The sequence below is a fragment of the Mustela nigripes genome, chromosome 10 (assembly GCF_022355385.1).
Source record: "Mustela nigripes isolate SB6536 chromosome 10, MUSNIG.SB6536, whole genome shotgun sequence".
Taxonomy (NCBI): Eukaryota; Metazoa; Chordata; class Mammalia; order Carnivora; family Mustelidae; genus Mustela; species Mustela nigripes.
The window spans coordinates 18310107-18327957 of NC_081566.1; the positions used below are offsets into that span (position 1 = coordinate 18310107).

The 17851-nt window shown below is 40.5% G+C and overlaps 1 protein-coding gene across 1 annotated transcript in view; it reads left to right on the forward strand.

Moving 5' to 3' along the window:
* Positions 1-17851, forward strand: part of RGSL1 (regulator of G protein signaling like 1) — a 77119-nt gene that overhangs the window by 12580 nt on the left and 46688 nt on the right. The window contains exons 5-9 of the mRNA XM_059413931.1: positions 1162-1323; positions 2376-3355; positions 10810-10872; positions 11271-11493; positions 14214-14321. Of these exons, the coding sequence (XP_059269914.1) occupies positions 1162-1323; positions 2376-3355; positions 10810-10872; positions 11271-11493; positions 14214-14321 (1536 nt within the window). The remainder of the gene's footprint in view (positions 1-1161; positions 1324-2375; positions 3356-10809; positions 10873-11270; positions 11494-14213; positions 14322-17851) is intronic.

Consider the following 17851-nt stretch of genomic DNA (forward strand, 5'->3'; position numbering starts at 1 on the left):
CTGTGCAAGGCTGACAGAGGTGCTGTGGGAAGAGCTCATTCTCTCTCTCATCATGAACTTCTCCTGGCAGCCAAGATGATGAGATGGAGAAAAGCAGACCAGTGGCTACTCCATAAGTGCATTGGTGGGGTCAGAGGGATGTGGCGCTTCTGTACCTACCTCACCAGCAGTACAGGTAGGTTCTTGAGTTGTTTCCGGAGCCTTTGTAAGTTCTCAACAGCTTCCAGAATGCCCCAGAACACTTACGGACAGCAAGGTATGTATATGGGAAATATCGTGTTTTATTATTGTTGTTTGCATGAAAGTCTTTGAAAATGGGTCCACGGTATAGATTAGGGCAAAAGCAATCAGAGTGCCTTTCTTTTATCCATCCATCCACCCATTAATTTAACAGTGTTTGTGGAGCACCACCTGTATGGCAGTCACTGTGAACAGAGCCATAAATCCCCACTTAATAAAGCTGCCACAGTGGTGGGGAAACAGACAAGGAACAAGTAGATAAACAAACATGAAGCACAAGTGTTGGGATGCACAGCTTTCTATTCTGTTGGGTCCAGTGGTTGATGAGTGCTGGGAGGTCAGCTGCCACACTAGCCAGCACTCCAGTTCAGCAGCATTGAGTTTCATCTAAGGACAAGCTCTCGTTTAAGGGTGAAATCCTGTGTTTCCAGGGAGGGGATAGGGAAGAACTAGACAGACCATCTTTTAGTTTGTCACTCAGACTCCAGCCCTGGCAAAGTTGTGAAACAAGGAACGTAATCTTTGACACCTTTGGGCTCCATTATTCTTCTTCTGGCTGCTCTCGGTCCACGTTATAGCAAATGTTCTTTTTTCCTTCGCATCTTCATTTTTTTTTTGGATAAAACTCGAATGTCTCATGATCCATCCTTGGAGTCTTGCAGTTTTTCCCTGAAGTGACACTTTTTATCACAACAACAGAAGTCACAAAAGATCCCTACCCATTAAGCCCCTGTTCTCCATCCCTCCATCTGCCCCTACATTATGACACTACTAAAGACCATGCCTTAACCTAAAGAAGTGACTAATGGTGGTATTGGTGGTGGGGAGTGGTATGAGTGGTATCAGCTGCTACACCCAGATGCAACCACTGCAGGGGCAAGACGGGGCTGTGGCTCTGGGCTCACCCTTTCTGATCTGTAGGTGAAGAGCTGGTGGACTTCTGGATCCTTGCTGAGGAGATCTTGAGCATAGATGAGATGGACCTGGAGATGAGAGACCACTACCTGTCCCTCCTCCTTGTGCTGAAGGCTACACATCTACAGGAGGGCTCAAGAGTGATAACTCTCTGCAACATGAACATCAGTGAGAATCACAGAGAATTACATCTGAGCTGAAATCACTGGGGGGTGTGACAAAGAAGTCAATTCGGTGTCTGATAATATTCAGTTTCTCATTTTGCAGACTGCTACCCTCTCCATTTTCTATGTATCAGGGATGCCACTGAGAACCCTGAACAGGAAAGGGTTGCAAGAGACCTGTTATCTTTAAGCTTCTTCCTGAGATACTGATTGCCAGTAAAGGTTGGCTGGAAGGAGTGAGGAGGAATTGGGACAGGGTAATTAAACAGCTCCTGCATCTTCTGAGACTGCATGGCTTGTCTTTCTTTAAACTGAGATTCCCTAGAACAATCTACAGTTCACAGGCCAAACATAGTTCATGTAGCCTATGAACTAAGAATGTTTTTGTATTTGTAAAGGGTGAAGGAAGAAGACTATGCAGCAGAGCCTGAATATGGTTCTCAAAGAATATTTCACTTGATCTTGGCCAAAAGGCTGAGAAGCGAGCAAAGAATAATATTTTATTATCTGGTCCTTTACAGGTTTGCCAGCCTCTTCTCTAGAATATCAGATTCATCTAAATTTATTTGTTTGTTTGTTTGTTTGTTTATTTAGTAAGTAAGGAGACATTCCTAACCCAAATATAAATGTGTTCCAGAATATTTGCTGTGTGGGAAATCAGGGCTAGTAATGACTTCTTCAAATTACCCATCTAAACCCCTTCCTCCAGGCAGATCTGACTCAGAAATCCCATTCTTAAACATGTTTTCATGTACCTTTTGCTTTTCCCTACAAAATATCACCCAGTTATCTAAAAAATAATTCAAGGAATCCATAAACTGGCTTATTGCTATGGTGAGGAAGGAGGGTAATCAGAGAAAGGGGTTACTGTTCCCTGAGAAAATCCTAAAAATGTGTTTATTATATATTTGTCCTGTCCATACCCAAAGGTTGTATGAAGAACAAATGAAATGTTTTGCACAATGATATTTGGAAAAATTCAAAAAACCACTCCCAACATCATCATCATCACCACCACTACATTATTTTCACCCTTCATGTCTCTTCTCTTTCCAGAGTCCCTCCTGAACCTCTCCATCTGGCATCCCAACCAGTCAACCACCAGGAGGGAGATCTTGAGCCATATGCAGAAAGTGGCTCTGTTCAAAATTCAGAGCTATTGGCTCCCCAACTTTTACACCCATGCCAGGACAATTATGGCCAAGGAGGAAACGTGCCAAGGTCTGATGCAGGAATATGAGACTCGCCTGTACACTATTTGCTGTACTCATGTAGGAGGACTCCCTCTAAACATGAGCATCAAGGAGAGCCACCACCCCCAGAAACAGTACTCGAGCAGGAAGACCAAGAGGAGGATGTGGCAATTGATAGACCATAGCACTACTCTGAAAATGGATACCAAGCCAGACACCAACATTACGCAACCCCAGAAGATGTGTTCTCCAGAGAAGGACACATACAAATATAAACATATACAAATGCCTTCCCCAAAAGTGACTTCTTCAAAAGAGAGAATAATCAGTTCCCTGGAAAAGGATATTTTATGTGCCAGGAAGTCTGACATGAAGAAGAAAGCCAAGAGCCACCTCGACATGGAGGGCCTCTTTGAGACAACGTTCTCTACACACCTGAGGACTGTCACCCCTATCATCAATCACTCCCCCCAGATGAAAGTCAAGAAGGCCATCAAGCAAACCATCTCCTTAGGGTACACCCACTGGGCCTTGTGTGCTGATGCCTGTGCAGGGAGTCCCTTCCGGAACCACCTGAAAAAGCAGAATTTGAAAGTGGAGACCCAACTCCTGGACCTCTGGCAAGACCTGCACCATTTTCTCAGTGTCCTGATGAATAACAGGAAGACTGGGAATGCCACCTTTCGGCACATGCTGGGCAACCGAATTTGTGAGCTCTACCTGAATGAACAGATTGGTCCATGCCTACCACTCAAATCGCAAACCATTGAAGGCCTGAAGGAGATGCTGCCTTCTGGGGATATAAACCCCTGGATTCCCAGAGCCCAGAAGGAGATCTGCAAGGTAGGAATTGCAAGGTAAAAGTCTGCAATGTAGAGATTGGTTAGTATCTGGAAGATGAGGTCAAGACTGACCAAAAATCCTATCTGGTCATCTAGACTGGTTAAATTTATGATATAATTACCTACATAATTTTTCACATATTGAAGACTTGGATGATCTCTTAGGAAATAGCCATACAAATTCCCAAGAAATAGCCAAAATCCAAAGTAGAATGGAAGTGGGTGATTGGTCAACATCCACTTTTTATTTCTTCTTTAATTTCCCCCTATATGGAATCTCCCAAAACCATGAACCCCAGAGTGTTCTACTGAAGAAAGTTCCAAGAATTCTGTTCCAAACATAATGTATTGAAATGCAGGGTAGACTAGACCACCAAGAAGTAGCCAACTGGTAGGAGTTTATTCTTATCCCAAAACATTAGATAAAAGCATGTGACTATCCTGAAGACTCACAGCCAGTGAGCTTGGATATTTACGGTTAAGATCTTGGCAGAGACAAATGGCAGAATCAAGTTGGGTAGCAGATAAAAGTCTGATACAAGAGACTGCTTACAAAGGAAAGGGCACAGCGTAGGGAAACCATAAGAGATACTGTAACACCTCAGGGTCAGTAAGCGTGGGTCACTTTTTTCTCCCTCTGAGACCTGAAGAATTGAGGAAAGGGAGCAGTTACCAGAACCAGGAGAGAAAGAGCTGTTTGGGGTGCAACAGTTGGCAGGAACTCTGTCAGTAGAAATGTATAGCCAGTCCTTGGTGATCTGGCCAGGAGGGATCATGGGGAATAGCTAATTCCACGCTTACTCTCCTGCTTTCCCATCTCCTGTTAGGACTCCTAACTAGATGAACCCAACGTGAGGTCAAGGGAGCCTGTTGATGTGGTCCATACAGGTTAATTTCCCAAGGCACAAACAGTGAAGAAGAATAGAAAGTAGATCTGGAAGGGCCGGTGGACATAAACAACTTACTTAGTGCATTAAAATGTATATAAATGTATATAAAGTATATATTAAAATGTATTATAAATGTATGTATATACATATACATGTATATGTATATAAATGTATTATAAAGTATGTTTTCACATATTACCTCTTTTAGGCTTCTTAGAACCTCAGAAGTAGTAGACAGGGTAGTGCTATTGCCACTGTTATGTAACTGAGGTAAATGAGACTGACCCTAGAAGGTAGGTGGGTTAGCCCAAAGGCACACAAGAGACTAGTGGAGTAACCAAGATCAGAACCCAGGAGGTCTAAGCATGCCTCCCCTTCCCTGTTACAATTGCTCTTGTCTAAGACCCATCCTGCTCTTGTCTAAGACCCATCCAGTGTCACCTAGAATACTGCAGTGGCCTCCTAACTAACTGATGCCTATGGATTTGTCCTTGGACATGACAAGCAGGCTCATTTCCACACTGGCTGTGGTGATTCTGCAAAAACATAAACTGTGTAATGAAAATTGAAAATAAGTAAAAGGAATTGAGTGGGGACCTTGAAAACAGATGGCTTTCTGTCTTCAGTAAAATCCAAAGACCTTGCCAAAACTGGCAAGGCCAAATAATTTCTATAAATTTCTCTATCTCCCTCTTTGGTTTCATCTTCCACTGCCTCTGGGTACACCACCCCAGCCATGCTAGGCATACTGCCTGCTCAGTGGCAGTGCTCCCACTCTGTGTAAAGTACAGATGCTCACACAGCTTGCCCCCCTCCTTCAGCTGTTTGCTCAAGTCCTCTCAGCAAAGCTTCCTTACCCACTTCATATAAAATTTCATCCCATCCCCACTTTATTTTTCTCCTTAGCACATATCATCCAGATCCAACCGTCCATTCTTACGTACACCATTCTAACATACATATGTACATACATTCACTCTGTGTGAGTGTGTGTATAATACACATATATTCCTTACAGTGTTCATGTATGCATATGTGCATACATATATTATATACACTTCTATTATATACACATATACTTGTATTATTTTTCAGATAGATGCATAATATGTATGTGTGTGTGTATATATATACATGTGTTTATATGTATGTGTGTATATATACATATATTTATTTATTTAACTTATTTTGCTTATTTCTCCCTATGAGGGCTGGGATTTTCATTGTTTTGTCAGTACTGTCTCACCAAAATTTGGAACACTACTTGGGGGGGTAGAGTATTCAGTGCTTGATAGTGCTAATAGACCTTCATGCTCAATAGATGTCTGTTGAACTGATCAATCCCAGTTAGCAATGGCCCCCCTTTTGGCCTTGCCCAGAGCTCTTTTCTAATTGGAAACAACTAGATTCTTTTTTTCTTTTTTCTTTTTCTTTTCTTTTTTGAGACAACTAGATTCTGTGAGAACTCTGATTTTCATCCATCTCTTCAATCATTCTCCAATTACTTAGTCAACTTTTGTGAATTACCTATAGTATGTCCACTGATGTGTCCATTTCCTGACTTCTGACTCACCAATGTGGAAACATGTCTATGTGGAGTATGGGAAAAGTTTTTAAAGTTCTGGCTGTGTCACTGTTTGGCTATGTGATCTTGAACAAACCCAAGTTTGTATAATTCTTGAATTTCCCTAGGTCTCTTTGCCTCATATATAAAATGATAAATGGGACAAAATCATATTTTGTCATTGTATTTGTGGATTTAATAAGTTTATAGATACGTTGAGAATACTATACCATAAAAGGAAATGGGTAAAGAGAAGTAGGTGTGAACATGGAGGATAGCACATCAGCTTAAAAATTGCCTTGGGTTCTAACCAAAGAGGAGAGGATTGAGAGAAGGTACTGAAGATGCTGGAGTAAGGAGTTCCATAGACACTGGAAAATATTTACTATCTGGCCTTTCATGCACTGCTTTCAGGATAGGGCAGGAGAGTTTACCAAGTGATGGGCAAACTGAATTCTGAAGGAAACCCTAATATCTTTTAATGAAAAACAATTATAGAGTGAAACCATGTAATTGTCTTTCTCTGCTTGACTTATGTCACTTAGCATAATCCCCTCCAATTCCATCCATGTTGATGCAAATGGTGGGAATGCATCCTTTCTGAGGGCTGAGTAATATTCCATTGTATATATGGACCACATCTTCTTTATCCATTCATCTGTTGGAGGGCATCTTGGCTCCTTCCACAGTTTGGCTATTGTGGACATTGCTGCTATGAACACTGGAGTGCATATTCCCCTTCTTTTCACTACATCTGTATCTTTGGGGTAAATACATAGTAGTGCAATTGCTGGGTCATAGGGTAGTTCTATTTTTAACTTTTTGAGGAACCTCCATACTGTTCTCCAAAGTGGCTGTACCAACTTGAATTCCCACCAACAGTGTAAGAGGGTTCCCCTTTCTCAACATAAGGAATAGTATGGAGGACATTAGGGGAAGGAAGGGAAAACTGAAGTGGGGGAAATCAGAAGGGGAGATGAACCATGAGAGACTATGGGCTCCATGAAACAATCTGAGGGTTTCAGAGGGGAGGGGAGGTCGGGGGATATGGTAGCCCCATGACAGGTATTAAGGAGAGCACATGTTATCATAAGCACAACATGTGCTCATGGTGTTATAAACAAATAATGAATCATGGAACAGTACATCAAAAACTAATGATGTACTATATGGTGACTAATGTAACATAATAAAAAAACAATTACAGAAAAAGTACATATATATTAAAAATAGTAGGTCAAATTTTATTTAGATTCAATTAGCCAACATATAGTACATCATTAGTTTCAGATGTAATATTCAATAATTCATTATATAAACCCCTTACTCATGACATCACATGCCCTCCTTGCCCATCACCAGGTACCCCATCCCCCTCACCTTCCCTCTAGCAATGCTTAGTTTGTTTCCTATAGTTAAGAGTTTCTCACTCTTTTTCTTTCTCCCTAATGACTTCCTATTCAGTTTTTCCTCCCTTTCCCCATGATCCTCTGCACTGTTTCTTATATTCCACATATGAGTGAAATAATATGATTATTGTCTTTCTCTGACTTACTTCGCCTAGCATGATACCCTCTAATCCCATCCATGTCAATGTAAATATTAAGTATTCACTCTTTCTAATGTCTGAGTAATATTCCATTGTATTTATACACCACATCTTTATCCATTCATCCGGTGATGGACATCTCAGCTCTTTCCACAGTTTGGCTTTTGTGAATATAGCTGCTATAAAAACTGGGATGCAGGTGCCCCTTCAGATCACTGCATTTGTATCCTTTGGGTAAATACCTAGCAGTGTAATGGTTGGGTCATAGGGTAGTTCTATTTTTTTAAAGTTTTTTTTTTTTTTTAGATTTTTAACTTATTATTATGTTCAATTATCCAACATGTAGTACATCATTAGCTTTTAATGTAGTGTTCAACAAGTCATTAGTGCAAATAACACCTCCATTTTTAACTTCTTGAAGTACCTCCATACTGTTTTCCAGAGTGGCTGCACCAGCTCGTAGTCCCACCAAGAGTGTAAGAGGTTCCCCTTTTCTCTGCATCCTCACCAACATTTGTTGTTTCCTGTCTTATTAATTTTAGCTACTCTGACTGATGTGAGGTGGTATCTCATGGTGGTTTTGATGTGTATTTCCCTGATGCCAAGGGATGTGGAGCATTTTCTCACGTGTCTTTTGACCATTTGTATATGTCTTCTTTGCAGAAATGTCTGTTTATGTCCTCTGGCCATTTCTTGACTGGATTCTTTTGGGGGGGGACAGTGTTGAGTTTGCTAAGTTCTTTAGGGATTTTGGATACTAGCTGTTCATCCAATATGTCATTTATAAATATCTTCTCCCATTCTGTCAGTTGTCTTTTGGTTTTGTCAACTATTTACTTTGCTGTGCAGAAGCTTTTTATCTTGATGAAGTCCCAATAGTTCATTTTTGCTTTTTTTTTTTTTCTTTATTAACATATTTTTTTTTAATTTTATTATTTTTTTTTAATTTTTTATTTTTTATAAACATATATTTTTATCCCCAGGGGTACAGGTCTGTGAATCACCAGGTTTACACACTTCACAGCACTCACCAAATCACATACCCTCCCCAATGTCCATAATCCCACCCCCTTCTCCCAAACCCCCTCCCCCCGGCAACCCTCAGTTTGTTTTGTGAGATTAAGAGTCACTTATGGTTTGTCTCCCTCCCAATCCCATCTTGTTTTATTTATTCTTCTTCTACCCACTTATTTCCCTTGCCTTTGGAGATGTCTAGCAAGAAGCTGTTGTGGCCAACGCCGAAGAGTTGTTGCTAGGATTTTGATGGGTTCCTGTCTCACATTTAGGCCTTTCATCCATTTTGAGTTTATCATTGTGTATGGTATAAGAAAATGGTCGTTTCATTCTTCTACAGGTAGCTGTCTAATTTTCCCAGCACCCTTTATCGAAGAGACTGTCCTTTTTCCATTGGATATTTTTTCTTTCTTCATCAAATATTAGTTAACCATAGAGTGGAGTGTCCATTTCTGGGTTCTCTATTCTGTTACTTTGATTCATGTGTCTGTTTTTGTGCCAGTACCATACTGTCTTGATGATTACAGCTTTGTAATATAGCTTGAAGTCCAGCATTGTGATGCCATCAGCTTTGGTTTTCTTTTTTAACACTCCTCTGGCTATTTAGGGTCTTTTCTAGTTCCATACAAATTTTAAGATTATTTGTTCCAGCTCAGTTGCATTTCTATATACTAACAATGAGACATAAGAAAGAGAAATTAAGGAATCAATCCCATTTACAATTGCACCAAAACCCATAAGATACCTAGGAATAAACCTAACCAAAGGAGTAAAGGATCTATACTCTAAAAACTACAGAACACTTATGAAAGAAATTGAGGAAGACACAAAGAACCAGAAAAACATTCCATGCTCGTGGATTGGAAGAATATTGTTAAAATATCTACATTACCCAGAACAATCTACACATTCAATGAAATCCCTATGAAAATACCATTGACATTTTTCATAAGTCAAGTTTTAAAATGTAAGTTTAAGTTTAGATATTGCTTTATTATATTTATTATTTATTACTATTATTTTGCTGCAACTCTATTTCTTCTAATGGGAAATGCTTCATTAAACATTGTTGGTTAAGATACCAATTAGATCACTAGAGTCATAAATCTTTTAAACTAGAAGGAACATTAATAGGGTACTCATGTCACACGTTTATTACTCATATTTAATATATATATATATATTCAGAGATTATCGACTGGTCAATCACATCATATTACATTATATATTGCTAATATTCAATCACTGAGCTTAATTTTCTCAGGAATATACTTCACTCCAGTTCCCTAGGAACCCAGGAGATCTGATGAAGTTACTAAAACTCATACTCTTTAACTCACTCACCTTTTGGCAGCATGACTGAGGTGGTTTGCGGAAACAATCTTACATTCCCTAAAAATTAATGTTGTTGACTCATTCCCAGCAAACTAATGCCTAGACTACATACCAAGGCATTCAAGTCCTTCATGGATAGTCCCAACCAACCTTCACTGCCTCATCTCTTGCTACTACCCCACCCCTCTGCTCTCTGCAGGATGCTACAGCTCACCTCTGCTAGAGAGTATTCATCATTCTCAAACCGTCCTTGCCCGTGTCTATGCCTTTGCTTACGTTCTTTCTACTGCCTGGAATGCCCTTTACTCAACTTCCATATGGTGAGCTCCTACTTATCCTGCAAAATGCAAATTCTGGTTAAAATTTCCTTACCTTTTTGAATTCTTTCTGAATCTCCTGGACTCTGCTCCCAGAGGACGTTCTTCACCCTTGTACTGTAGCATGTGCTATCCTATGCTACTCATCATGCTAGAAGGTGCACTCCTTGAGAACAAGGTTTGTAATATATTATCCGTATATTCCCAGCCGTTTGCATAGTGCCTGGCAGATAGGAGGCCCTCAGAAACTATTTGTCAAATAAATGAATGAACAAAGGTGAGAGTACAGACAAATAAACCGAGCTGAGCACTAACTCTTAAGTGTTTTTGTTGTTATTTTTGGGTTTTGTTTGTTCTAATGTAGTGAAATATCCTTCACAAATGGGTAAGGTCTTCAAGTGGGAAATCTTGAGAGAAGTCACTGCAGAAAAGATCTTTGGTTTTCAGGGCCATTTTGAGGCTCAAATGAGATGGTACTTTATTTAGAAAAAAAAACAAGGAAGTAGGAAGATGCCAAGTTTGTCGTTCGGTAAGTTGTTATTCTTTCCTTAGGTAAATATCAATTACCATTCTCTGAGATTCAGAGAGAGACTGTGCAAGCTGCCATCTTCGGGGAGACAAATGTTGCCTCCTGGTTGGTTATGGCTAATGCTTGCTGTTCCATTGTATCTCCAAAGTAGAGAATGCAGAATCTGCAGCCTGCTCTTCTCCCACATAAACACTAGCACAAGAGATGCAGCAAACTGAGCATCACCTCATAGCGCTTATATCTTGTTTGGATTTCAGATGCTCAGCTCCTGGTATGATGAATTCCTGGAGGAAGAGGACCACTGGTTTCTCATTTTCACAGTAGGAGGGACTTTAAGTTGGGGAGGAATCATGAGGTTGTGGGAAGAAAAAGGAGTAACTGCTCTCTTAGAAGACTTATTTGTCAAAGTAAATGAAACTTTTATTTTTCCCAGAGGCCAGTGGACATTGACATGGTCTCCGATATTCTAAACACAAACCTCGAGGGAAAAGACTCAAGTGCAGTAGCTAATTGTGAAGAAGTCACATTCATATAGAACTCCTCCCTTATAGATATGAGTGTGATTAGAAGAGGGTGGGGGTTGGTGTGGAAAGGAGCAGTGGTTCCTAAGAAAAGCCCATGTGACGAGGAGGCTCAGGAGGACGGGGTGGTTACAAAAATCTTGCTTCTGGTCTAGTTCCTATAGCAAATGCTCTTTGACCCCATCCCATTCTCTTAGACTCAGGCCAAGTTCATCAGCAGAAAATGGCATAAAAAGGGATCTATAAGTAAAGAAGAGAACATTCTTCTTTATAAGAGGTGTGAGGAATCCCTGGAGTTAAGCCAGGGGTTGGCTAACATGGAGAAAATGGATTCTATGCAGTGGCAAAAGATAGCAACCGAGGACCTGAAACAAGGCGGGTCTCTCCAGGTAGAACTAAAGTCTCCAGTGTTCCAAGCAGGTAAGGGCAGTCACCATAATTTTTGACCCTAACATATAGGCAATTGGGAAATATTAATATTCAACATTTAGTGATGATTTACTGTATATCAGCACTGTGCAATGCAAAGATTACCTCATCTGATCTTCAAAATAACCTATGAGGTAAGTACTGAGTAACTGAGTAACAGAGAGGTTAAATGACCTTCCCAAAGTCACACAGTAAGTGGCAGAGCCAAGGTCGGACTGACTGGCTATTTAAGTTTGGCCAGACTCCTGCCCATCAAAGCATCTTAGTTACAGAATAATTCTTTGTTGTTCATCTGATAAGCCTATTCCATCTTACCATACCTCCTCCAGAGTCAGGTCCAAAGCATTTCTACGAACATATTTTTAATAGCTACTCCTCTTCCCCAACATAACACAGCAGCTCACTCAGGCAGTAGAGAAGAGTGGTTAGGAGCACAAGGTTGTGCTGTCCCAGAGGACGGGGTTATATCCTAGGTCTGCCAGTGACTGTAAACTTGAGCAATGTATTCGTCCTCTCTGTAAGGCCCCGTTTTTTCATTTTTAAAATGGAACTAATCATGATAGGTTTGTTGCTGTTGTGAAGAAGCTCCAAGGTCACCTATGAAACCTATTACCACAATGTTTGGCAATAATTAAAGTTCAATAATGCTTCTAAATTGAACAAACTGCTTTAATTTTCTGTGCTGAGGCAGTCAGAGCACTGCAGTACTGCAATCCTCAATAAACACATTAGACCTCAGGGAACATGTACTCGTGTATATGTGTGTGTGTATATGTGGAAAAGCATTTTCACAAAGCAATACTTACCTTTACTATATAATATGATTTCCTCTAGTTTCTCTATTCTATTTTGTTCTATTTCATTTTGTAAAGGCTGGCAACGACAATTTTTCGACATTATTGAGTCATGACCTGCACTTTTAAAAATACAGAAGGGGAATAAGCCAAAGCTTCAAAAATTCAATTTCACTGCTCCCTTGCTCAGTGAGCCTGGGCGAGTTACTTCATCTCTTTGAGCCTCTCATTTCCTCAGCTGTGGAGTGGGGATAATGGCCCCTGCTTGGTAGGATTGTTGAGGGGATTCGAGGCAATGCCTTTACAGAGCCAGCAGGTGCTCAGTAAGTACTTGTTAGATTATACTAAAAAACATTCAGCTTTTTCAAAACTTTGATGTGCACTCCATATACAAAACAAGATGCCTTGAATGCTTGCCTCTCATAGCCATGTTTGGGCATGAGTTATTAAATCTAGCATGAACAAACCCTGTGTTTCATATCAGAATTTCACCTTCTCTTTAACTACCGAACATGCCAGAACCTGTTCCAGAAATCAAGAGAAAAATGGAAGAAAGGATGGCTGGTAAATTTGACTGCCCACACACTTGGCAATAGGCATGGCTTTGGTGGTCTTGGAGTGCCAGGGATGGCCAGGAAGAGTGGGAACCACTCTCCATGAAGATGCTTCTTCCTTCCCTCAGCACACATCATTACTTCCTCCACCACTGCTTTTTGGAAATGCAAGTATGACCTGATAAAGGTCCTCCTGTATATTTGCCCAACCCAAGGCCCTGACTCCCAGGTGGGCTGATCCAGTCAGGGAAAACCATAAACTCACAGCACATCAGAGCTAGAAAACCCTCAGCTGTCCTATGGAGAAAACGAGTCTCTGAGAAGTGGAAAGACTTGGTCAAGGTTGCTTAGCAAGGGAGGGTTTGGTCCAGAACTGGAAAACTGGATCTATTGCAGGAATGATCTGCTGCTCTTAACAACTTACAGCCAGATTCCCCTGGCTGAGAGATGATGATAATGACAATGCTGACATTTGTGGGTCCACACCCCAGCCTTCCTTCTAGACTCCCACCAGTATGATCTTCAGAAAGTACTAGACTGCCTTGGGAGAGTTTCTGGGAAGGAACTGTGCGCAATAAGACTTACTTTAAACCGCAGAACTCACCACATGATTGAGTGTTTTCACCTAGGTAGGAGGCAAGGTGCTGCTAATCTGTTCTATTGTTCAGTACATGACTAAAACTTCCCTTGATGTCTCAGCCGTCCTGTCTCATCGTATTTTGGATGCAAAAATGTATTCCTCTCAATCAACTGTGTATAGCTAGAAATAATGTATGACTTTTTCTAGAAAAAATAATTCACTCTCAAAGGACAATGATTTGCAACTATTAAGGACATTTACATATATGAGCTGTCAATTCTGAAAGTAATTCCCAAAGACAGAGCCAAGCAAGAGAGAAAGTTCCTAGCATGTTATTTGCCATATATTATCCCTAAGTGTATCAAATTCTTTGAAGCAATAGCAGAATGTTTGAAATATATTTGCAATTCCTTCACACAACAGATGGCTACTTTGAAGGGGTCAGTATTCATTTGAATAAATTACTTCTTGTATATGTGTCAACAATTAGTACCACTTTCAAAATTATATCTCAGTTACCCTAGTATCCCTCGGGCAGAAAATCTCCATGGGTCAGGTGTCCCCAAGAAGGGCAGAATCCTCCCATTCTGGAGAGGAGGGAAGGTTATACTTCCTTGCTTCTAATTTCCCTGAGGAACTTATATTTCTTGTGTAAACATTTTATTAAAACATTATTATCTTCCTAAAATAACAATTTAAAGGTAATACTGTCAATAAAAGCGTATGAATCTTTAAACCAGAGTGGACAACCAGACTCTATACCTTTTTTCCCCTACTTGATAGACATTAGGAAAATGTCCTTTGAGGAACTCTGCTATAAGTTTCCAACGGTGGCCATACAGAAGATCAGCGATGATTACAAAATATATTGTGAAAAAGCGCCTAAATTAGGTAAGTGTTTACAACTCAGAGAGTCATTTGAAACAATCAGGTAAGACTCTCCCCAACTGCAAGAGGCATAAGCCAGGATAGGAACCATGCTTCTTTTGAAATGAGGGATGGTCCGGGAAGAATTGCCACATCTTTTTTTTCCTCCTACATGGCCACAGGAGGGCATCATGAAACTGCCAGGCAATTATAAATGAATGAGAATGGTGATGAAAGTTGTTCATTCCTACCTCCTCACCTAGTTATTCTGGGACTTCCTAATTACAGATTTGTCCTCTACCATGTTTCTTAGAATCAGAGATGTGTGGAAGGTTTGTTGGTGTGTGTTCTTAGTAATAACCCTTTTCAAGAAATAAGGAAAGCAGCATTGGCAGAGGTAGATGCTGGTCAGGCAGTTACAGTAGACCTCAGCAGGGGTCCCATAGAGAAAACCCTAAAGCTAGGATGGCCTTTCCAAGTTGTGCCTCACTGAGACAAAGGATTTTTTGGTTTTTGTTTTGTTTTGTTTTTTACATTCACATAGACTCGTAAGGGATTGGGCTGCTTGTAGAGAAGATATAACCTTGGGTCATGCAGCACCCTTTGGCTGAGGCAATGCCCACAGGGGGTCTCAACTATGAGCTGTCTGCAGGCAGCTGAGAATGAGTGATTTGGTCCTTAAAGGAGGAACTGAGCTATGCATCAGCTGTACACCATAGCACCCTGTTGACTTTCTTTGTAAGGAAATTTCACTCCATCTTGGAGTAGCTACCCCAGTAAATTCTGGTTGGTTTTGTTGGTGTATTTTTTCCCCCTGGGGAACTTCGACTGGAAAGGCTGGCTCACACTCCTATAGCTTACCTGGAGACCACAATGAATACTCCTCTTCACCCTCCTTTGCTACCCATCCTAGAGTTCCTTTATTTTCAGCTAGTGTCTCTGCTGGTCTTGAGAGAATTAACTGAGAGGATGACGTAGACTGTCATCCCTAAGGGACCTGAGCTCCCTGGTCATCATCACTTCTCAGGCTATAGTTATTGCCCTTGACAATTTATCATTAGAATTAGGCAGCAGAATACCAAGAGTGCCAAATGAATTCTCCATTGTCCCTGCTGTGTTACTGATGACCTAGATGGTAAAAGTCAATTACCCTGTCAGTATAGTAACTCCTTTTCTTGCCTGCTAGCCTCTTAGCCTAAGGAGTTAAAAGTGACTGAGTGCCTACTCTGTCCTTGGTAGAAGCACTCCCCATCTGGAAACCAGGATCTTTTAGACCAGCACTGCCCAGTACAAGAACCACTAGCATCATGTGGCCATTGAACACTTGAAATGTATCTGATACAAATAGGTTACACAAATACATATTATTTAAATTAATTTTATCCTTTTGATTTTATCTTTTTTAATGTGACTACTAGAAAATTTAAAATTATATATGTGATTCAAGTTGCATTTCTATTGGACAACACTGGTCTAGGCCCACAGAACCTAAAGCTGTAAGGATTAGAAATTTCCCTAAGTAAGTCATTGATACTAATGTTAAATGAATCACTCCTACTTTTATCCTTTGTTCCATACACATATACTCTAGTTATTGGGAACACAACACCTTCAGTTTAACCTGAAGGATGATGTTCTATGTCCCAAGATCATAATCAAGCTGCTTTCACAGCTGCACCTTCAAGGAATGGCTCCATTGCTCTACCAGGCCAGCACCTCTCACAGCTGATAGACTTAGTGGATCCCATCATCATATATCCATTGCCAACCTCCTGGGCTGTCAGTGTATCCCCCAAATGTTATATGGGATCTCATTCAAGGATCTTGTAAGCCCCCTGATAGCAATGCTCGCTGAGGCCTTACAGGCAGGAATCCTTGTCACTTCCAAGCAAGATGAATTGATGGCCTTTCCAGAGTAGAAGCGATCTAATGTCATCAATTTGTCACCAAGTAAGCAGTTGGTTTTCTCTGAGAGTTATTGAAGTATGTGGCCTTGGCATTTGTCCCTGTCACTGACAAGTTGAACATTTGGCAGCAGTGGTAACTAAATCAGCCTTGGTGAGTGTAGGGCCCGTGCCGTTGGGTACACATACAACTTCCATCCCTAGTAGTCCAATACCCATCTAGCCACTCTATTCACAAGTTCATTGATGGATTATGACAGAGATTTGCTGAAATCAATCATCCAAGTCATTTTGTCTACTTGGTTACTTGGTGCCCTATTTGACAGTGGTTGTTTATGAGTGAACTTTAAGATACAACGCAAAAACTTTTTTTCTTCATGCTTACTCCCATAGATTCATCCACATGTGTCTTCCTTCCTCCCAGTATTCTTTTTTTTTTTTTTTAAGGCTTTGTTTAGAGTAGTTTTAGATTCACAAAAAAATTAAGAGGGAAGTACAGAGATTTCCTATATACCCCATGCTCCAGCACTTGCACCACCTCTCCCATCATCAACATCCCCCGTCAGAGTGCTACATTTGCTACAATTGATGAACCTATATTAACACACGATAATTGCCCAAACCCATAGTTTACCATAAGGTTTCCTCTTGGTAGTGTGCTTTCTTTGAGTTTGGGCAAATGTATAATGACATGTACCCATCATTATCACACCATACAAAGTATTTTCATGGCTCTAAAAAGTCTCTGTGCCCTAACAGTCCTAATAACCTCTACCTATTCACCCCTCTCCATACTGCCAACCCCTAGCAACCACTGATCTTTTCACTACCTCCATAGTTTTGCTTTTTTTAAAATATCACATAAATTGAAATCATATACTATATAGCTCTCCAGATTGTCTTCTCAGACTTTGTAGTAGACATATAAGCTTCCTCCATGTCTAATTTTGCCTTGATAATTTATTTATTTTTAATACTAAATAGTATTTCATTGGTTCACCAGCATTTGTTTATCCATTCACCTACTGAAGGACATCTTGATTGCTTTCGAGTTTGGACAGTTACGAATAGAGCTGTTATAAACAACCATGTGCAGGTTTCTGTATGGTCATAACTTTTTATTGGGTAATACCAAGAAGCACAATTGCTGGGTTTCATGATAATAGCAGGTTCCTTTTTTTTTTGTTTTGCTTTTTTTTTTTAAGATTTTATTTGACAGAGAGACAGCAAGAGAGGGAAAACAAGCAGGGGGACTGGGAGAGGGAGAAGCAGGCCTCCCACTGAGCAGGGAGCTGCTGGATGTGGGGCTCATCCCAAGACCCCGAGGTCATGACCCAAGCTGAAGGCAGACCACTTAAGTGATCGAGCCTCTCAGGTGACCCAACATGTTCAGTTTTATAAAGAAGTGCCAGACTTCTTCCAAACTGTCTTTGGAAATGTCTTCCAAAGTGGTTGCACAATTTTGCTTTCCTACCAGTAATGAGAGAGAATTTTTTTTTTAATTTTTTATTTTTTATAAACATATATTTTTATCCCCAGGTGTAAAGGTCTGTAAATCGCCAGGTTTACACACTTCACAGCACTCACCAAAGCACATACCCTCCCCAATGTCCATAATCCCACCCTCTTCTCCCAACCCCCCTCCCCCCC